This window comes from Numenius arquata, chromosome 7 (assembly GCF_964106895.1).
Source record: "Numenius arquata chromosome 7, bNumArq3.hap1.1, whole genome shotgun sequence".
Lineage (NCBI taxonomy): Eukaryota > Metazoa > Chordata > Aves > Charadriiformes > Scolopacidae > Numenius > Numenius arquata.
Window position 1 is genome coordinate 732,362 of NC_133582.1, and position 21,991 is coordinate 754,352.

General features: G+C 45.8%; 1 protein-coding gene across 5 annotated transcripts in view; it reads left to right on the forward strand.

Moving 5' to 3' along the window:
* KCNQ5 (potassium voltage-gated channel subfamily Q member 5) overlaps nt 1–21,991 on the forward strand; it is a 245,745-nt gene that overhangs the window by 197,759 nt on the left and 25,995 nt on the right. For 2 of the 5 annotated variants that reach the window (XM_074150152.1, XM_074150154.1), the window contains exons 4-9: nt 3,718–3,893; nt 4,309–4,434; nt 12,088–12,198; nt 13,987–14,082; nt 17,351–17,445; nt 18,917–18,943. In XM_074150152.1, the coding sequence (XP_074006253.1) occupies nt 3,718–3,893; nt 4,309–4,434; nt 12,088–12,198; nt 13,987–14,082; nt 17,351–17,445; nt 18,917–18,943 (631 nt within the window). Of the gene's footprint in view, nt 1–3,717; nt 3,894–4,308; nt 4,435–12,087; nt 12,199–13,986; nt 14,083–17,350; nt 17,446–18,916; nt 18,944–20,674; nt 20,732–21,991 lie in introns of all 5 variants that reach the window. The other 3 variants (XM_074150150.1, XM_074150151.1, XM_074150153.1) reach the window with 3 other exon arrangements.

Consider the following 21,991-nt stretch of genomic DNA (forward strand, 5'->3'; position numbering starts at 1 on the left):
TCTAGAAGAATATTTTGCTCTCTTACTTAAAACAGGACAAACGGCACCTGAGGTGTGTTTGATAAAAACGTGGCAAGGAGAGAATCACAGAGAACTTAACTTCCAATATTTCCAGTATAGGTGGGTTTAGACAAGAACACCAAGTTTAACGCATTCAGAATTGACTTTCAGTGTTGCAGACTTTTCTTTGGGCTCTGATTTCATTCCAAGAAGGGTTTATTTTGATTTATCCTACACCTGTTCCTGGCAAGTGAAGGCAGGCTGAAGTGGGGTGCCTGCGAGGGGGGCACAGCCGGGGGGGCTGCCCTGGGCTATGGACTCTTCCCTTCCCTCTTCCCAGCCTCAGGAGCTGCTGTGGGTGGGTTTGGCGGGGTTGTTGTGAAGAGATAAAGAAGATGAGAGAGCGAGGTGTGAAAAAGCCACCGCAGCCTGGGAAGGTTCTCCTCCCTCCTCCAGCTGCTTTTTAAACATGTGCCAGCGTGTGTTCTGCTCACCCACTCCTCACCCTCTCCTCCTTCTGCCTCTCTCCATCCCTGCCCTCCCTCTAGACGGGAATACACACGTGGATAACTTCCTTGGACCAGTACTTTAAAAAAGGGGAAAGAGAGCCACGCTGCTGCTGGCTTCCTCATCCCTGGTGGTCAGAGGGGACCGGAGCCCATGGTGGGACGAAGGGTTCCCAGCAGCACGGGGCGGATGCTGAGCAGCGCTGGCAAAGCTGAATTCATTTGAATTTTTTGCAGTGGGAGGCCTGCAGTAAACTCCATGTTATAAAGCAAGCTGCCAGAGCTGCTGGGAGGGGAAGGAATGAAGGCAGAGGCACAACACTGACTTTTGTAAAGAACTGCCCAATTGGGAGTGGTTGAGGGTAACCAAAACCCTCAGGAAGCACTTTAATAGTTTCTGGACCACATGCGTAATTCATATCATTTGGGCGACCTTAACTCTTTTTTTAAGTTCTAAGCATGATCCGCAGGAGTGCATGCTGCTTTTCTAACGATACCCGATTTGCTGGCAGCCCGTCACGGCTAATTAGAGACGGCTGTTGGGCTGCTGCTCCCCTCAGAGCAGGCAGGAACAAGCCCGGCTGACCTTGTTCATGGCGGGGACCGGGGACACTCTTCCTTCAGCACACTCGGTGTTGCTCAAGGCTTTCTGGCACGCTCTGCGTGAGCCTCAGGTCCGGATAAACACACCTAAATATAGACGTTTGCTCCTAGGTGAGTCCATGTGTGCTCCGTGTCCACGCTTGCGGGACAGTTGGTCGGGATCACGTAGACGTGTCCCCCGTTACCTGATATTCCCTGCTCTCCAGTGACTCCTCCTCAAGGGCACAGTCTTCCCAGGTCCCAGAGCACAGCGGCCGGACCGAGGGCATGTCTCACATACCTTAAGGCATCTCAAATGGCACTGGATGAATAAATGGGGGCAGCTGAACCCAGCCTTTCCTGTGCCAGGGCCCGGGTGGGAGCCGTCCCCAGGATTAGCTGCACCTTTCTCGGCTGCCGTGGCTTCCTTGTGCCTGCTTCGCGTGAGGACACCTAAATTTAAACCTCTTCACGTGGAGCTGAATCCCCCCCGATCTGTTTTTCTGATCTCCAGTAGAATTTGTGATGCCTTTAACCTTTCCTGGCCAGTTTACCCTCTTTCTGAGTTCTCACCCATCTGGTTCCCGCGCTCTCGAGACTTGCACAGTGTGGAGGCACCCTGGGACACCTTACCTATTCCTGGCTCTTCCTGGTCTCTGAACCTGTTGGATTTACATCTAGAAGCAAACCCAACTTTTTTTGGTAGCCAACTTTAGAGTAGTCACCTGTGATCCACCGACATAGTAGCCAAAGGCATTTTACAGGTCAGAAGGCGGGCCTGGCCTCACACAGTGTGTCCAACGGTGGCACCAGCCAACAGTGAGCGGTTACGGGAGCAGGGTGAGCACACAGCCATCTATCTCCATGAAAGTCTCCTGGCAGCCTCCAACAACCTGCTGCGTGGAGACCTCCTGAGCCACAGGTGGGCCTTTGGTATTAATTAGCCCGGGATTAAATTTCCCCCCATGAGACCATCCTACTGGCTTTGAACCCATGTCAGCTTTTAGTGTATGGTGATGAGGATTTCCACAATTTAACAGGACACTCCTTAAACCAGAGGTTGTCTGTGGCCTTTGAGTTGTAGTAAGAGGGCAAAGCCATCCATAGGTGAGTCCAGAGAAACCCAGGCTGTCTGCAGGCACCTCAGCCTGCTTTGGTGGCTGAGCAGAACAAGCCAAGGCTGTTTCCTGCTGTGCTGGAGCAGGGTGAGCAGAGTCTCCTGCTTGTAGGTACAGCCAGTCTCCCGCCACTCACCTACGGGGACCTTCTCACTTACTGAGTCATTCGTGACTTGCAGGAGCTACCCTTGGGGCAAGATGAGTGTTCATACCCAACACAAAAGAAGCAAAACTTGTGTTGATAAGAACTTGCTTTCAGTTCTTCTTCTTATTATTATTATTAAGAAGTTCCACCTAAACATCAGGAGGAACTTCTTTACTTTGAGGGAGGCAGAGCCCTGGAAGAGGCTGCCCAGAGAGGTGGTGGAGCCTCCGTCTCTGGAGACATTCAAACCCCACCTGGACACGTTCCTGTGGGACCTGCTCTGGGTGGACCTGCTCTGGCAGGGGGATTGGACTGGATGATCTCCAGAGGTCCCTTCCAACCCCATATCATTCTGTGATGATGATGATCATCATCATCATCATGACTATTACTATTATTATTATCATCATCATCATCACTATTATATGTATGTTATTATATATCCTATACTGGCAAAGATAGGGTTAGATTACCTCTGCATAGAAACATGCAAACACCACAGAATCCTAGCTTTAAACCAGGTATTTCTTACAAAGGCTCTTTAAGCTTTTAAAGAAGGTCAGGAAATTAATGATGAGGCGATGAAGTCACACAGGGCTTGTTCTGTCCTTTTCCACTCCCTGCGCACCGGTGTGTCTGTCCCAGTCATCGTAAAAGGGCTTTATGCCATCTCACAGCGCCCGTGTGCCGTCGCTCTGCCTCTTCTCCTCACCCTCTAAACGCTGTTGTGGCTCAAAGGGCACTTGGCCGATGAGTTCACGCAGAACAAATTCGCTCTCGCCGTTTGAAGCTGTGACCTGAAGAAATAAATCCTAACGCTTGCTGGGCTTCAGCAGACTTCCCAGGCTGCCAGCTAAAGGAATGCTGCTGAGCTGTCCCCCGAAACTCCTGACTCCCCCGCGCCCTGTTTGTGCTCACAGACAATTAGTGTATCTGCTTGTACGTCCGGTTCCGTTGGACTCCCACCACTCCAGCTGCTCTAATTTTTCCTTACCTTTGTTTTATTTTTTTTGCCTTTTCGTAGAAGAGTTGCTATGGGAAAAGATAAAAAAGCAGAAAGTTCTGGTCCCTCTACTAATGCGTATGGTTTGCTCCATCAGGCTTCAAAGCTCCTGCATGAGGTTCCTTCAGTGCTGCTCCTCCTATCCATACGTTTTCAGAATTCCTACCCTCGGTTTTCACCCTGGAGCTTCCCAAGGCATTTTTTGACACCTCCATCCCCACCTCATACAGGATTCTCAGTGCCTTGAATTCCCACCCGCTGCAGGAGGAGCCTCTCCCTTGTCCCCTCATTCAGCTCATGTACATGTTTGTGTTATTTATTGGTACCTGGACATTAATGTTTTCTGTAATATATTTCTTTCAGACATCATTGTACTCATCGCTTCAATAGCAGTTGTTTCTGCAAAAACTCAGGGTAACATTTTTGCAACATCAGCACTGAGAAGTCTTCGTTTCCTACAGATCCTTCGTATGGTGCGCATGGACCGAAGAGGAGGCACTTGGAAATTGTTAGGTTCAGTAGTTTATGCACACAGTAAGGTACGTAATCCTGGATCCTGGCTTCCATTCCTTCACTTGATGTGATTAAACAACACAAACGTTTATCAGTTTTGAGCAGAATACCTGAAATTTTCTGAAGCAACGTCAGTTCTAATGGGCATTGGCACAGACACATCAGGCCGTGCTAAAGGCTCACAGTTTTTAGAATACGTTGGAAATGTTGTACTTGATACGCTGTTGTAATTGGATATATATTGGTGAAGTTGCTGGAGCATCAAGCTATAGGAGTCAATTTGGTCCAGTTTTAGAGAAAATCTGGATCTGTAGGGAAGCATTTGACTTTCAACTGCTCAAATGCCCAAAAAGTATATAGATGTTTTCATTATGTCTTCCTTGAAATGCCATTCTGTTCAGTCTTTCAAATGGATATTGATCTCTGATTTCTTTTATCTAGGAATTAATCACAGCCTGGTACATAGGATTTTTAGTACTCATCTTTTCATCTTTCCTGGTTTATCTGGTGGAAAAGGATGCAAATAACCAGTTCTCCACGTATGCAGACGCTCTGTGGTGGGGCACGGTAAGTACGGAGAAACAGTGTGCGCTGTTTAACCAGTGTGACAGAGTGCTTTGAGTTTCACCTGCGGTGGGTTTTAACGTGGTGTCTCTTCAGTGAACTGTTTTCGCTGCCAGAAAACGTGTCTGAGACTCTCCCTCCTCCGAGAACTCCTTTGCACACCCACAGCCTGTTCCACCCCGTCCTGCAGAGCAGCTGGTTCTCCGTTTCTGCTGCAAACCAGAGCCAGGAACCTTCGAGAGGAGAGAGCATTTTAGTTTTTAACCCAGATCCTTTCAGTTTGTAATACGGTCCCACGAAGAACTGCTGTGATCCAAATCAGAGGGCCGGCAGCTGCAGGGCAGGGTGGCCAACAAACGTCAGGAAAGAAAAAGGGAAAAAATTCTTAATCAGCTTTGAGGTGAAGAGCATCACCAGCACCCGTAGAATGACATCGTTTCTGCTTCCTTTGCACCTTGGGCACGAAAACCCAAGAATATATATTCCCATTCTGGTTCAGCAGCACTCTCTAATTATTTTTACAGGTGTAAAAGCCCTGAGCTTTAGTTGAGCTCGCGCTTAACTAAAAAAAATCAATTGCTTTTTTACTCTGTTGGAATCTGTGGGATGTAAGTACACGCCTGACTACATTTCTGAAAGGAGGAGGGTTATATGAATGCTTACGTGCTTAAATAAATAGGCTTTAAATGAACAGTGAAAAACTAGGTTTGAAATTTTGATATTTTTCAGTGGTGTAACGTGTAGGGTTTGTGCTACCAATGCACTGCAGTGAGCCGACTCCTGCGCTGCGAGAGTCACTCGGGCGTCAGGGAAACCTGCCCCAGCAAAGCCTGTGGCAGGGCTGTTCCCAGGCAGCACAGAACAGCTTTTCTTCTCCTTCTCAGGCAGTAGAGCAAACACCCTGAGCTCTGACGGCAGCTGGGCAGTGAGATGGTGCCTGTGAGCTCATTAATGCTGACACAACCTGGAGCACTCGTTAGTCTTCCTGGAATGAGTGTGAGACCCGAAGCAGGCTCTGTCCTCCTCAGAGGGGTGCAGAAACGGAGCTTTCTCACCTCAGACCTTCTGACAGGGCTCCGCCTGGGCTCGGTGGGATCCGCAGGCTCAGAGCCTGTGAAAAAACCTTTCCCAAAATGCTTTGAACCCTTGAAAAATATTTTCAGTCAGTTGGGGTTATATTTTGAGCAAAGGTCAAGGTGGGATCCTGTCAGTAGGACTAGTTTGTGTATTTGAAATTTGTTCATCAAGGGTTAATAATTTGTTACATATCTTCCCTAGAGGCTTTATTTCTGTGTTTTCAGTGCACAAAACTGGGAGCTTGGAAGGGCCAGACCCGGTAGCTCTTACTTGTGCATTTACAGATACAAATACACAGAAATATTTTTCCTGAAACTTGTTGCTTTAGAGCATCAGTGCCGATCTCTCACAAAATACACACTTTTATCCTGTAATCCAAACACAAGGAAAATTCATGTTGAGTAAAGCCAAGAGAGAAAGTTTTGCCCTCAGTCACACCACTGTCATTTCTTTTTTTTTCCACTTTTCTTCAAAAGCTGAGGCCTGGGTTTGGCTTAAAGCTGTGAAACCTGCCTGTCGGGGATGTGGTCCCACAAGAGCCCCTGAGGCCACGGAGTTGGGATGCGGCAGCGCATGGGTCTGGGGATGTGAGTTTTCAGATGTTGGATTCTCCAGGAAAGACCCTCCGTGTCCCTGCAAAGCCGAGTGTGACAGAGTGGAGCAGAGTTTGGAAAGTCCCAGCAAACTCAGACCCAGCTCTGACATCCCACCGAGGCCGGTGTCAGCTCCAGCTCCTTCTCCCCCAGCAGCTCAGGCAGCAGGAACAAGATCTTTCATTGTAGACTTTGCTTCTACGCTACCTGCTTATTGGGATTTTTTTTAAGGAAAAACCCTGCTAAGAAATAATCATTGTATAAAGTGGTGCTTAAAATATTTTGTACACTCTGAAGTGAAAATGCGTGACTCATAGGTCAGATAAGTAGTGCAACTGAGAAAATAGGAATCTTTGCTTGACATCAGCAGGAAAAACAACAAATTATAATCAAAAACCTGAAAACAATCCATATTGTATATTTCTGTATCTTTTCTTCTTTCCCCAGTGTGTGACATGAATACATTTAAATTTTTAATGTGCTTAAGTGCACAAAGTTGCTGAAAATCAATGTTCCCCCTTACCTGTTATCTTTGCCATCTTAATAATAGTATTTTTTGTATAATATGTAAAACAGTATGTGGGAAATGCATAACGTGCTTCTTAGTCATGGTTGTTTTTACTGCCAGAGTAACCCACATGCAGATTTTGAAAAGGTCAGATTGTGTGGCATTCCAGGGGAAATCAATGCCTAATCTCATGGATTTGATTATTTGCAGAAGTTGTTCTGACTTGAACCACAGAGTGTCTACCAAATTCCAGCATCAGTTCTGCGGTGGCAGGGGTACAAAGAAAAGATTGCGGTGGAGTCAGGCACAAATAGTCATCTTAAATTTCAAGCTTTTAGAGACACTTGTGTGTGTGTCCCTGCTTTTACAGGGCCAGACCCAGCACGCAGCAGTTCACCCGCTCATTAATTCAGATTATTTGAGGGCAGTACTACGGTCATTTCACTGACTCCATTTTTGAAGCCCATAGTTTTACGCTGAGGCGAAAGGCGGGATATGGCATCCTGATTTACGTATGAATACTCACCCTATTTTGGTCGCACATTGCGCTGCTCAGCCTGGGGTTAAGCATCACCCCGATGTTGCTGCTGTGCACGTTCCCGTGGTCGGGTGCCCCCGGTGCTGCCTCACGCAGCAGCACAGCGTGCGCTCTGCGAGGAGCTCGGGGTTTGCTTTGGTAGAGAAGGTAAATTCATTCAGCAGAATAAAATAACTAAACTATGTGGGAGCAAAAGGTCAATTCAAAAACTAAGTATTTTGAAATCAAAGCACGCATGGTTTCCCGAGAACGGCTGGTGTTAACTAGAACTCTGTGTGCTTATAGCGGCATTTAGTTCGTACGTTAATTAGTTTTACCCGCAAATGTAATGCAATTAAGATTCCTGTCTCCCTTACACGTTTGACAGAGCTTCTCGTAATAAATCACTGTTTTTCTAGTAGTATCCAGTAGTTACAGTTGGATACAGAAAGGCTCTGGCACTCCACGGTGACCTGAAGGTGAACAAAACATCCTAGAATGAATAATACCCTCACAATGACTATCTCAAATGAGTTAATATTGATGATGTTTTTCCCAGTTAATGTAATGATAGCATGAGCAAACTACGTTCTTTTTCAGTTAATTGATGTCAGGTAAAGATTCAAAGGTAAGTACTGCTAACAGAGCATAAAGTGACATCAGAAAGAAATATTAGGGTAGAGGGGGGCCTCCTGGGTCCCATCTCATCTAATTGAGAGCACCTAGGTTATATAATCACATTCATTATCACATTACCTCACTTATTATTAGCATGTTTATTAGCTCCAGCAATGAGCTAGAACAGAAGTTCTCTCGTGGTTGTGAGCTCTGAGTCTGGCCAGGTGGCCTTGGCTGGTCCATCCAGACGGCTTGTTTAGAGAAGTGACTGAAATGGCGTGTTTTGCATCTGGTACAAACGACAGGACCCATCCAGCCCATTTGGCCACGTAGGAGTGAGATTCAGTTATTAAACATAGACATGCAGTGCTGTGGAGGACCTGTTGGAGAGTCTGCTGCCTCTCCTGCAGGTGGGCCCTGTTCAGGTGCCCTGGGGCATCTCCAGTGGCTCTAGACACAAGCCTAAGTCCTACATTTTCGGAGAGAATGAGTTACCTGCTGGAGGAATCGACATCCATTGTGCATGTTGGGGTGACCATGTCATGCTGAACACCCAAGCATTTTATTTTCCAAGTTGGGTGAAATGAATCCTATCCAAGGAAATGTTAAAGGGTTAGGTTTATTGTCCTGGTTCAGGCTGTGGTGACCAGACCCAGGGCTGCCCAGCAGGTATCCCCAGAAAGACGTGATTCGCACACCTCATTATTCCTTTTACTCCATCTTGATCCTCTTTTAGACCACTTTGTTTCCTCTGACCAAGTCTCCTCTAAAATAAACAACCTGTCCCTAATTACCTGCAAGGGTTTGCTACAGATGTTGTAGTTCTGTCACCTCCTCACTCTTGGCTTTGTACGGCACTGCTGGTGCTGGCACCTTGCTGCTGTTGGCCTTGCAAGACTGTGATCCCCGAAAGGTCCCAAATAATTTCCTCCAGTCACCTTCGAACCACCAGTGGGACCCAGCCTTCCCTCACGGTGCTTGCTGTGACTTCAGTCTGCCTCTTACGTTATTATCCGTGACCTCTGGAAATTTCTCATGCTGTCACCGTCTCACCTCCGGTAGTTTTCCACACCCTGCTCAGTTAATTTAACCTCAGGACTGAGCCAGTCGGAGCCTGGCCAGCAGTTCCGTCATTCGCTTGCAGCGCTCACGAAGACATGGAGGATTATTCCCGAGCTTGGCCCTGGAAGTTGTCTGGGAAATATTTTCTTAGTTGTGTGATGAGAGGAATATAAAAGGGAGATCAAGCCCATTTGTTCAGTGTTGAGTAAGGTGATACGGCGCGGTGCTGACACCTATACGCTCCTGTAAAGACCATCCCGAGATAAAGCAGCTCAAAGTGAGCGAGAAGCCACTGATAGTCTTAATCATAGACTGATACCATCAAGGCTCCAGGACCTAAAAGAATAGGGGGAAAAGCTTTAATACTGTCCTGATATTTTCTTTGGAGAAATTCCAGAGATACAGTCTGGCTCCTGGCTTTGGATCGCTCCCAGATGTCAGATCCCAAAGGTTTGAGTTTATCTGTGACTTCTTCGGGAGACAGGTCGGTGGCAATATCATTAATATGCAGATGACACTTAGTTCTGTTTCCTTCTTGTCAGCCCAGGCAGGAGATATCTCTGTACTTTCCAGCGTCTGGCAGAGATAGGGAGCTGGAAAGAAGCCAAGGAACTGGGCTCGTTCCAGAGCTTCAAGCTGCTTCGCAATGACTGGCCTGGAAACGAATTTTGAGGAACTTTTGTTCAGGGATTCATTTGTTCAAGTGCTTTGTTGCTCTCTGGGTCTTAATAGCCTCGAACTGTTCTGCGCTTGCCCTCTGATGGGAAGAGCTGGGAATGCCATCTTCAGCCAACCAAGGAACACGAACCAAGCCCCTCTGCCAGCCCGAGAGCGTGGATCCATCAGCTTGTCCCTGGCAGAGGAACGGGAGCTGCATTCCCATCTCCCTGCCTCCTCACCGCTCAATCTCAGCCACCCGCTGCCTCCTGCAGGCTCTGGGGCACGTTGGGCGCCTCTGTGAGCTAACTCAACTCGCCCAAAACAGCAGAAAGGAACCAGGCGGAGATGTGGCCGACTCTCTCCACCCTCCCGGGTGGCACACTCTCCGAAGAATCCAGCAAAAGCTGGGAAGAGGGGTCAGGGCAGGGGAGTGAAGAGGAGCAAGGAGGGGGGGTGAGACCCGATAAGCACGCAGGGTGGTGTGGCTGCCACCAGGCTCCCGTTACAAAACCTGAGAGTTGATAAACCACTTGAAATTTCAGCTGCGGCCTTAATTCAGCTGGCTCTCTTTTAGTCACTGTGGCTTTCTCAGGGTAAATTACACCCGCAGTTTGTTCCCAACAATGGGAGCAATTAGAAGCACTGTTTACTATCTACAGAGCCCTAAATAGTTGAAATCTAATTACTTCCAAAAGACTTTCCTTCTTTTGTCCTGTGGTGACCCCAGCGTTAAATAGAATTGCTTTGGCCGTCTTGCCTAGGAATGAACTTTGAGGAAGCTGGAAAGCGAAATATTGTCTCTAGAAGGCATTTTCCTGAAGAATTCATTCCAGCCAGAATATTTGCTAAGCCTGAACTTGCCCACATTTGGTACACGATGTAAAATAATTCTCCATGCACATGTTCTCTGCTAATAGCAGGCCCCAGAGTCCTTGGCGTTCAGCCTGCTGTTGTCTATCTTTGTCATTTAACATGGTGTGCCGTTGCCTGAGCACGTGGCCCACCACCTCCCTGCTGGCCTTCAGGAACCCCAGCTCTGCCCACACCTCCCACTGCCCCCCCCCAGGCCGTCCCCGGGTCCAGCCTACCCAAGAGGGAAGTGCGGAGTCGTGACTTTCTCTTGCCAGTCCAGTCCCCACATTTGGCACTGTCACACTGCCCAGGCCAGGAGTGGCCTGGTGGACATTGCCCTGGGTCGGGGAAGACCCTCAGCCACACACAAACATGAAGTCATAATCTTTTTCCCTTGGAGATATGGTCAGTAAACTGTAACCACGCACCTACGTGGCCTGCGGTCAATGAGTCGCATGTGGAGAGTCCTCCCATGTGGACCAGACTGTGCCATCATCTGCACCGTTGCTACACATGGAGCACAAGTCTTGTGAGGAGCAGCTGAGGGAGCTGGGGGTGTTCAGCCTGGAGAAAAGGAGGCTGAGGGGAGACCTTCTCGCTCTCTACAACTCCCTGAAAGGAGGGTGTAGCCAGGGGGGGTCGGTCTCTTCTCCCAAGGAACAGGCCGTGGGACGAGAGGAAACAGCCCCAAGTTGTGCCAGGGGAGGTTTAGTATGAATATTAGGAAAAATTTCTTCCCCGAAAGGGTTATCAAACATTGGAAGAGGCTGCCCAGGGCAGTGGTGGAGTCGCCATCCCTGGAGGGATTTAAAAGCTGGACAGACATAGTGCTTAGAGATCTGGTTTAGTGATGGTTTTAGCAGTGTTGGGTTGATGGTTGGACTCGATGATCTTAAATGTCCCTTCCAACCTGGGCAATTCTGTGATTCTATTCTATGATTCTACACAGCAGAGGTAGGATCGAAATACCCGTATGCAGAGGCTCTGACGACCCTTGCCACATGAGGGGGTTACAGGTGCCCTCCTCTTTGACCTCTCCCCACGTAGGCCGGGGCTCACACTGTCCAACAGCCAGAGACTGCTGCCTCGCGGTCTTTGGAGCTTCATGTTGGAAGTGATGTAGGTATAGCTGAGCCCATCGTAAGGAAAAGGAAAGGGCCAGGAACTTCTTAAAGTCCCTTCCAGCATTTGGTCAGTGGTTTTTGTGTTTCAGAAGATGGTCTGCTTCAAATTGTACTGATGGGCTTGTAGGAAATGCAGCTCCTTCTTCTTGTTCCTTTGGCTTCGTCTCATCTGTGAACGTCAACTTCCTTTTAGTCCTACTATATGATCTCTGTGTAATTTATATTTGTGTAGTTGTGCAAATGCATACAATTATATTTCCCTGCAGAAAATGGATGAAACGCCTTTACATCCATGGAAAAGAACACTATTTTCTGCTTGACTTGTAATTTCTCATCATTTGCCTCAACTCTGAGATGCCCAACCTTCTGTTTTATTATTTTAAAAATTCATTTATTGCTTATTTAGGTATTTTTCTGACACTTATTATTTATTTCAGTTTTATTCAGTGATAAACAGTATTAAGTTTTCATAGAAAAATGTATTAATGTTTATTTATGTTTGGTTTTCTTTTAGAAACAACTATATATATTTCATGTGTCTTGGAAACGCTCTAGTGGAAATGCAGTTTCATGCCATGTAAATAATCTGCAACTGATCTCCTGGTGACTGCTGGTAAACCGCAATATGCATTAATTTCGTTTTAGATCACGTTGACAACCATTGGCTACGGTGACAAAACTCCCCTCACTTGGCTTGGAAGGCTGCTGTCGGCAGGATTTGCTCTCCTTGGCATTTCTTTCTTTGCGCTGCCTGCTGTGAGTATGCCTAGAGAGGCTGTGAGAAGGTAACGGGGACTTCAGTAGCTCCTACCCCTCTTACGATGCAAGGAGCTGAAGGAGGCTCCCTGCATGAAGAACTGCTGAGGGGTTTTGCTCTCTGAGAACATCGGGGAACCCCTGTCCAAAACCCAACCCAACCGTCCGGTGTTGCTGTCACTCCTCGAGTCTGGGGGACTTTCTTTGGCAAGGACAAAACTGGGAAATAACCCTAAATCAGGCAGCATACTATTGTGTAAGCTGAAATTCCTTTTTTTGTTATGAATTGTGGCTCATACATTGCTGCTTTTCCAAAAAAAACCCAACCCAGCTGGTATGTTTTTCTGAATTAGATTCTATTGAAAAAAAAAGTGAGCTATTTCTAATAGGTTGTCTTGTATGCCCATGTTCAAGTCCCAAGAGAGCAGTAGAAGGCATCAAATCAACCACAAGTTAATGTCATTGAATGTAAAAATGCAACTATCATTTTCTGTGAATGATTGTAACTAAACGTGACAGTTTATTTATGTTGCTTTTATCAATGTTCAAGGGATTTTAATGGAAATGGGAACCATCTAATGAGTAAAGTAGAGTGTAGCTTCAGAAATAACTTTTCATTTTTGTGAGTGAATTTCCTGTCTTCTTTAAATTAGTATTGAATAAGCATGAAATCAGAAGTGACATTTGTATTTCATTGTATTGCATCCGGTGCAACATATACAGAAAATCAATATTTTAATAGTTGGATTCATTATCTGTAGATCACTATAAAATATGAATGTTATAATAACACATTTGCTTTCAGCCATATGGACAAACCGAGATTAACAGCCAGCATTCCCAACAGCACTGGATCAACACACAAATCCGGTGTACTGCATTTATTTCTTATTCTGAGTACAGAGAGTATTTCAGTATCTCTGGCATGTCATAGTGCGTTATAATTAATACATTACCTGTTTGTGAATCTTTGATATTTAATGGCAGTTACTGTAATTAATTCTCTATGTTACCCAGTCACCACTACCAGGGGAGTCAGCGTTAGCAGGGCTACCATCAACATGAAAAAGACGAATAATCTTACAAGTATCTTACATGCCAGGACTTTTATTCCTCATGTCATATCGATGTACAGACACTCATTTTCCTCACAAACACTTTTGTGTTGAGTCCGTCTGTAAAACAAGGTTTATGTGTAAATCTTGTGCATTTCTAATATTATTTTACCCTGACTAAGAATCAAGTGGAAATATTCTTCCTTATAACGCGGACACGTCCAGCAGAAATACTACCCTCCTGGCAAGCCACAGAGGGAAACATCCTCACTCTTTGGGTCTGTTCAGCAGGAGTCAGGTTTCTCTTACTTATTCAAACATAAAAAAGCCAAAAGGGGAGACGTTTCATCGTCGGCTTTTTGTCAGAGCCTGTAGAATAAACGTTGGGGACTGTTTAGATGGGAAAGAGCGAAAAGAAATGGTCTCAATCCATAAAGCAAGGCATTTTCTCACTTTTCCTAAAGCAAAATTTGTGATAAGCACCAAAGATACGGACTTTGAAGCCCATATGTATCTGGCATATTTGGCAGCTGCTCATTTCATCACTCCTGAATGTCCCTGAGCAGTGAGGGGCGGTCACTGTGGTCCAGCCCTAGACTGCCATATACCGTCATAAATGGCTTAGCTGAGGAAATCCTACGGCGTAACATCTTCACAAACCCTGTGTAGCCGGTTGTGTACATCTGTTGAAGAAAACTGCCTGCACAATGATAGATGGCGTGCTGTTTTGCAGGGCATCCTTGGCTCAGGATTTGCATTGAAAGTGCAGGAGCAGCATCGTCAGAAACACTTTGAGAAAAGAAGGAATCCAGCGGCCAGTCTAATCCAGGTAACTATGAAATCGGTGAAAAGATAACAAGAGGTGGTTTAAAGTACGTATTGGAGCGAGTTTTATCGTTTCAATTTGGAAATTTTTGTGGGGATGATGTTTAACGGATGGGTTAGTTTCATGAAATAAGTTTATTTAGTGATTCCCGTGTGTTGCCATAATTGTGCCTGTCGCATTTCGATGTGTGGGTTTTGAGCCCTTCTATCCACGCTGAAGCAGCCAAGCGGAGGATGTCAGTTGTACACCTGCAGTTAGCAAATGACTTGGAAAAATAGAATTGATCCCGAGACAACCCAACTGACAGCACAGCCCTTTTCCTGATATTAAGCTACTTTTCATCTACTACGGGGTTTAGAGTGCTCCAGGGAATGATTGGAAATGCACAGCGTCCTGCCCAGAGAATTGCTTTCACTGTTAGTCAAGTCAGAAGCTGGAAATGCAGGGGCTGGCAATTCCGCATTGTCTGAAATTGTCTGAAGGGGCTTCAGCTCCAATATTGACATGATGGTGCAGATCAATGATTTAGAAGGAATTTTTTTAAGCAGAAGTGGCATGATAATTGTTAAACAGCTGTTTCGCATGGGGTTTTTCCTTAACTTACAGTCCTAGTCAAAAATGAGATAAACCTCTAAAGAATTATTTTGCACCTCGCTTTATTCTACTCGATGGACTGAAAAAAAGGGGGGGGGAATAATCTTCATTTATTTTCTTGGGATCCCAAGTGTTTTATGTGTGCCACATACTGGTTTTTTAATTCTGAAATAATAAATCCAAATAAAGAAGCTGAACACAAAATACTTCATGGTAAGTCCAGGATAGATGAAGCATTCTTGAAGTTAATAAATGTTTTCCATTATTACTGTTCAATGATTATTAGATACTAAGTATTTGAGATTAAATATTTATTAGAATAATTAATAAATATAAACCCAGTCCTTTTGTATCTATCACACTGTAGAATGAATGTCTGTTTCTAACACATATATTCTAATCTGCTTCTTCGAAGTTTGGTTGCCAGAGGAAATACTGTAGAGTAGATTTAGGGTCTGGATGGAGCTCTTTTTATTGTGTGACAGTTCACCCAAGAGATGAGTAACCTTCAAGAGATTGAGCACCCTCAAGAGATTGAGAGCAGCTAACGGGCTGGTTTCAGAAAGTGACCCTCAACGGGCAAAATCATTGTGAAAGGAAGACATTGGTGGTAGGATCCCATGACGAAGGCTGCTCGGCGTTTACACGTTTATTTTCATATTCAGCATTTTCAGTGGTCTGGAGATAATTATAAAATTGCTGATGGAGGTATTTGCCGATAGCACGAGGCCTGGCAGAGTAGGAAAGATGAGGGCAGGCCAAGGGTGATGAATGAACCCAAGGGTGATCTGGGTGACTTTACAGGATGGAATGATCCCTACCAAATGTCTTAACTCACCACATACAGAACTTGAAATAGAAATGATTAATTCAGACTATTACAAGAGGCCTCTATCCCAGTATTAGTGACTCTGGAAAGGATTTGACGAAGGATGAGAAAGACAGAGGAGAAAGAGTGGGAAAGAAGGGTCAAGAGCTCCATGCACGTTCCCAGTGTTCCTCCAGCTGGTTCATCACAGTCCTTAGATACAGAACCAGAGAGGTAACAGAAGGAGGCTGATATTATCTCTGTGTATGGTGACACTGGTACTAACATGCCACATATCAGCTCAGCATCTACAGTTCATAAGTAAGACTGGAAGGCTGGAAAAAGGAAAGAAAACATTGGAAAAGATGAGTCCAGGACTGGAGAAAATTCCGTGTTCATAAAGGCAGACTGTGTCTAAACTGCAGATCATTATCTACTGTTGAAGTGCCTGGGCTTGTTTAAATTGTCTGTTGAGGATATTGATAACAAGCTACCGTGGAAATCAGTGTGCTCTAGTTCATCAGGATAATGTCTGTTTTCTAATCAGTTACTCTGCAGAATTAGTCTGTGCTAACTCCTCTGTTGCCATAGATATACTGTCTGCTAGAGCCTTTCCCTGACTTAGAGCGCTAAGGCATCGCTGTAGAAGAATGAAATGTTTCATATGGGCATACTTTTCTCAATTTCTTTAGATTATCAGAAATTATTCAGTGTGAGTATTATTTGAGCATAAAAGTCCAGAGAGGGAGTACTGGAACCTACAGGACTATTTCATGTAGCAGAGAGAAATGTAACAAATACCACTGGCTATAAGAAAAAAACAGAATTTCAAGTGAAAAATAACGCACAGATTTTTGACAATGAGAGTGATCAACCAGTGGAACAATTTACAAAGTAAGTGACAGGTTCTCCAGCTGTAAATGAAGACTAGATGTATTTCTGGGAGATATGCAGTAGGAAAACACAGGTTATTAGACTCCGTACAGGAATAGCTGGGTGACATTTAATGGTTGACAATGCACAGGAAGCGCAGATTCAAGTACAGATTAATACAGTTATGTTGACAGCAGGGAGGCTGTTCCAGGCTGTAGAACTGAGGCTCTCTCTTACCATCTACGTGCAGTTATAAATCCAAAGGGTGAACACATTTTCAATGCTGTGCTTTGGTCACTTACCTTTGAAAGGATTTATTTCATGTTTTTAAACATTTAGCAGTGCTTCAAACCACAGAGAATATGTCACTTTTCTTCCAAATGCTTTTTGTCTGGTTTTCATTATCATTTACAAAATGCGTTATGACCCTTTCGTTACCTCAGACTGTGAGTTTGTGCGGGCGTCCCCTATGGACTTGTCACAAATAAATCACTGCAATGCTTTTTTGAGCACCTTTGTCTGCTAAACATCTTCTGGTGCTTCCACAAAGCCAGTAACTCTTACTTTACCCCATAAAGCGTGGGTCACAAAAGTTTTGGTAGGTTTTTAGCAGTATTTCCTTAATCGACCGAAGAGAGCACATCCCGATGTGAGCAAAGTCCCCTCTCCCCGTAATCAGTGCGGTAGCAAGTGTCACTTCGTGTTCTTGGATCCTTTGTGCTTTTCTATTGTCTCCCCACACCAGGCCTCGTGGCGCTTTTACTCTACCGACGCCGGCCGAGCAAACCTGGCAGCCACCTGGTGATATTATGACAGTTCCCTTCCTCCCCTCAGGCATGTATCAGCGCTACCAGCCAGAAAGGAAAGCCGTGACTTGTATTGGTTACTAATCTGCTTTTCAATTTCTTTTTTTTTTTTTTTTGTTTCATCCCCTGCTCCCTTTTGCCTTGGTTTTTTTTTTTTTTTTTCCTTTTTCACCCTCTCTCCTGCACGCAGTGTGTATGGCGTAGTTATGCGGCTGATGAGAAATCGGTTTCCGTTGCTACCTGGAAGCCCCATTTGAAGGCCTTGCATACCTGCAGCCCCACAAAGTAGGTACCACGTCGGCAGCTGCTGCTGTTCTCCACGTCTCTTCAAGTCTATAGAGAATTACTGTTTGTGTGTTTCGTCTTGTTTTGTCTTCCTAAGTCCTCTCGTTAAGCATTTTGACTAACGAACCACGTCACTGTTACTAGGAGCCAAGGGCAGTGGGACAAATAAAATCGTTGCCATTTACCTGAGACCAGGCGTTAGGAACACTTTCCCCAAAACCCACCCGTGTATCAGGGTTAACGTTTCACCCAGTTCCAAATTATCTCTAGGGAGGAAAAGTTCGATGTAGAGCTCGTTCCTTGATGGAATGGCATTTCCGTGCCTGTGCCTCTCTATGGGGCTGTGGCTGCAGGGCTGCCTTGCTGAGGGAGCAGAGCCCTGAGGCATTCTGCACGGGGGCTTCGCTCCTTTTTGGCACAACTTCTCCTTTATTCGGTATTTCCTTGGGGCAGATGCTATCCTCAGCGATACCCGCGGTCAGCGGAAGACGATTAAAAGGCCCCGATGTCACAGTTTGCAGACAGGAAATATTTGATGATAATATGGTTTGGGTGAGAATTCGCAGAGCACTGGCAGCCCAAGGCTCTCCAGTAATTCAGTGGAAGATTCACCAGAAGGCGGTGGGATGGCTGGTTCAATACAGGGCACAGCGCAGGAAGCAAAAGGTGCTCGATGAAGATGGAAAAGCAGGGTGCTCAGAGCCTCACGGGGAAGCCCCGACGAGCACCCTCACTGTTGTTATTGCAGACGGTGCAAGAGGATGGGTGGCTTCTCTCCAGGCCGGGTGACGAACACCCACACGACAGTGAAAAAGTAACCACCTGCCAAAAAGCTCGGCCAAAAAGAGGTCTGGCTGGTTACCCAAAGCTGATCTGAGTTTCAAAGAGTCGACAAGAACAGAGCCATGAGTAATCCATTACCATAACGGTAATTCCCAAATGCTCCAGACTAAAAGGAACTTTTAGATTAAAAGTTACACGGAATATTGATTTTTGACGTATACAACCAGGTGGAAGGCAACAGTGGTATAAACGGACGGATGGATATAAAATTACATAAATAATGAAGCTGTGTCCCACCTAAAATACTCTAAAATATGACTGTCCTTCAGAAGTGAATCTGCTTGTTACGTTAAATAAGCGTATTGCTGTGCTATCCTAAAATTAAACCTTTTATTTACCTGAGATCACTGTATCTAATAAGAGCCTACAGCTTTCTGTGGAATGTGTGTGTTTCGCCTGTGCTTTGCAGCGGGACGCACTGAGCATGTTGTGCATGTGTCAAAACAGCTGAAAAGGTTCTTTTTCAGAAGCCTTGTAGTTACCAGTCTCGCTTGAATGTTTTGGGGTGTGTTGTACACTAATTAACATAGCCGTTTACGTTTATCATGTGTCTAACATTAGCCGAGTGATGTGACTATTCCTACCTGCGTAACCAGTGTGTTTTTCCCTCCCACTCCCTGACCTGAAGAAAAGACCAAGGGGAAGCTTCCAGCAGGTTTGTAGTTTCTTTTATTTCTTTTATCTGTGAAATCGCTGCTTCTTAATGGCTTTTCGATGTCTCAGGTTCTGTGCAGTAGGTTCAATGACCTATAGCTGTTAACCGATAATAATCACAAATTGCTTTTTTTTTTTAAACTCCAATCGATAGACTAATGCTGCTGAAATGTGCATCTTTGTCCCGGTTTTTGCATGGGAAAATCTAGGGAATTTTTTACTTTTCCAGCCACGTGTTATAACTCTGAGGGGGGGCTGGGTTTGAGCAGCGAGTGGAGCCCCCTCCCCAGACCCAGCTCCTGGGCGAGGACGCGGCCCCCGGCTTCTGCCCTAAAATCAGGGCTCATTTTCAGTGAATGGAAGATGTTTGTCCCTTCAGAAGCTCTCAAATTAGTGTAGGTATAAAAAGGACCTCGTTAACTCCTGAGATGCCGGTCTAGGGTACAAGCCCCACCGACCGCTCAGTGCCTGTAGGAGGGGTGTGTTTGTCGGTCACTCCTACGCTGACACGCTGCTGTGTGCTTTTACCGCTTAAAATGCCCGTGTTGTACGTGGTCCTTTGTGGTAAAAACGTAAACGCTAACTGCTGGGATGTACCTGGAGAGATCCGTCCTCCACCACTTCACTTCTTCCTCGCGGCGGTGCCGGGTGACCTGCATGGGGTGCTGTGTGGGGTGACCTGCTGCCTGTCCCACCCCCGCGCTGAGGGGGTGTTTGCACAAGCGGTGTGTGCTGCGTCGCTCCCCGAACGCGCTCTTTGCTCTCTGCTCCCTTCCGGTAACGGTGGAGACAAACTTTTATTGCTTTAGGTGAAAGTTAATTGCTTTTTTTTTTTTTTTTCCCCACCACGGTGACTTTTATATTTACAGAACTGAATTCTTGCATCTTGTCGGGTGTAGACCCACAGTCCGCCAGGAGGTAACTAGCGGTTGCTGTGCAGTGGGGTGGAGAGCTGAGCTCCTGAGGTTGTCCCTTCATTCTGACTTTAAGAAAAATATGTATTTCTCAACATATTATGCACTTTTCTCAAAAATACATTTCTCAAACATATTATGCACATTTCTCAAATATTTTTGAGAAAAATACGTATTTCTCAACATATTATACACAAGTATTCTAATTATTTGTCAAAAGCAGACAACCTCTCTGGTGTATCCACGCTGAAAATGAGATATTTCTATAAATCATTTCTAGAGTTCTGCAAGTTATTTTAAAAGCCGGTATGTTAAATTCCCTGTATCTACAAATGCACACGCTGAACGCAAATAGTATTTATTTCTGTTCAATTCTACAACGTGGCTGAAATTCTTCCCGTGCAAGAACCTCGGTGGGGAGTGGTGAATCTCACAACGTGCTGCGGGGATGAGCCGCCCCGGGCTGTGTGTAGGACACGCTGGGTGTCTGCAGAGGATGAACCTCACCCCTCTAGCACTGTAATTAGCGAGCCCGAATACGAACTCCCCGTTCAGACTGCTCTCTCTGCTGCAATAAGGAGGAGTTTTGCCGGTACAGGAGCTTGGGGGAAAAACTCATCCTCTGAGGGACACAAGTAACTCATACTCTGGAATTGTCTCCCCCTCCTGTTTCTAAACGAGGATTTGTCGAGAACTCTCTGCATGCTCCGTATGAACGTGGCTGGGGATGCCGCCTCTCGCTCGAGGGGGGAAGCCTAACCCCTTCCCCAGCAGTAGAACGCTTAGTAACACGCTCCTCTGTCTCCCCTCACTCCTAGTAAGCTTTGTAGTAATAAACAGAAGCTCTTCAGGATGTACACCCCTCGGAAACATAGGTACTCAGCATCCTGCCTATTCACGTGACGTGTGGGAATGCCGGCTAACATCAGGTGCATGACTCATTTACTTCCCCTCCTCGGTGCTTTAAAGCTCCTCGCCCCTCCAAAGGAGGTTTCTTGATTGATTTAAGTGCTTGTACTTCCCTTGTTGCCTGTTGCCTGCGATGACATTAATACGATGGTGATAATGCCGGTTTTTGGCACTGGCTCGGTTTGCCGAAGCCCCGTTCCCCTTCTCTGCCTGAGACCTGAACTTTCGGAATGCGTTACCCTGCGGGGAGCTAAAACCGGGGTTGGGTATTTGGGTAAAGGCATTTCCCCAAGTCCAAGAGGATTTTTATAACCACGGCAGTTGAGTTCTCCATCTCATGATGGGTGGGGAACGCTAAGCTCTAACAGGCCAGGCAGTGCCAATGGCCAAAATGGGCAGTTGCTGCTGCGAAGAATCCCCTTGGACACAGCCCGAGGAAGCTGTGCCTGCGTCCTGCTCTGGGGAGTAGAGGGATGCATGTGAGATCAACCATCTGCCTCAGATGGATTCTGTGGAAATTGTGTCTCTTACCAAAAATGGTAATTCCTAGATGGGTGGATCTTATGGGAAGAAACCCTTGATTTATAACTCAAGCTTATTGCCATTTTTTTTCTTACTTTTAACAAATAACTTAAAAGACATAGAAGTACAAACTGATGATAGAAAACTGAGATAAAAAATAGTTTCTCTCCATCTGGAAGCTGTTTTGAAAAAGGAAAAAATACACAAACCCCCTGAAGTTACTGTATTTTTTTTTCTGTTTGGCAATTGAACTTTAAGACATTATGTCCCTGAAATTCTCGATATTACTCATTGAAGGTATGAGATATAACACTAAGTTTCTTGGGTTCGTGGTCCCAGTGTGGGACTGGTGGAGAAGTCTTGAAGGTCTGAACCCCAGGCCTCACTCTGCTCTCCGTTGCGTTTGCATTTGTTCAACTTAATCTTAGTGAAGTCGTCTATAGGCTTGGTAAGAGTCAACACCTGCATTTATTGGAAGCAAACTGCTGAAAACTGGCACATACCTTTGCTTGCTGCTGTCTGCCACGGGTGAGAATTTTTGGTAGTTTCAGCTTCTGTCTGGACTGGAGACCCAAAGTATTCTCCCTCACCCCCAGACCCTCCAGGCGCTTCTGGTTCATTTCAATTTCTTCCTGTTCCCGCTTCCACCAGCCAGCTCAGTGTGAAAAGCTGAAAAATAAAGGGATAATTGTGGCGAGCGGCGA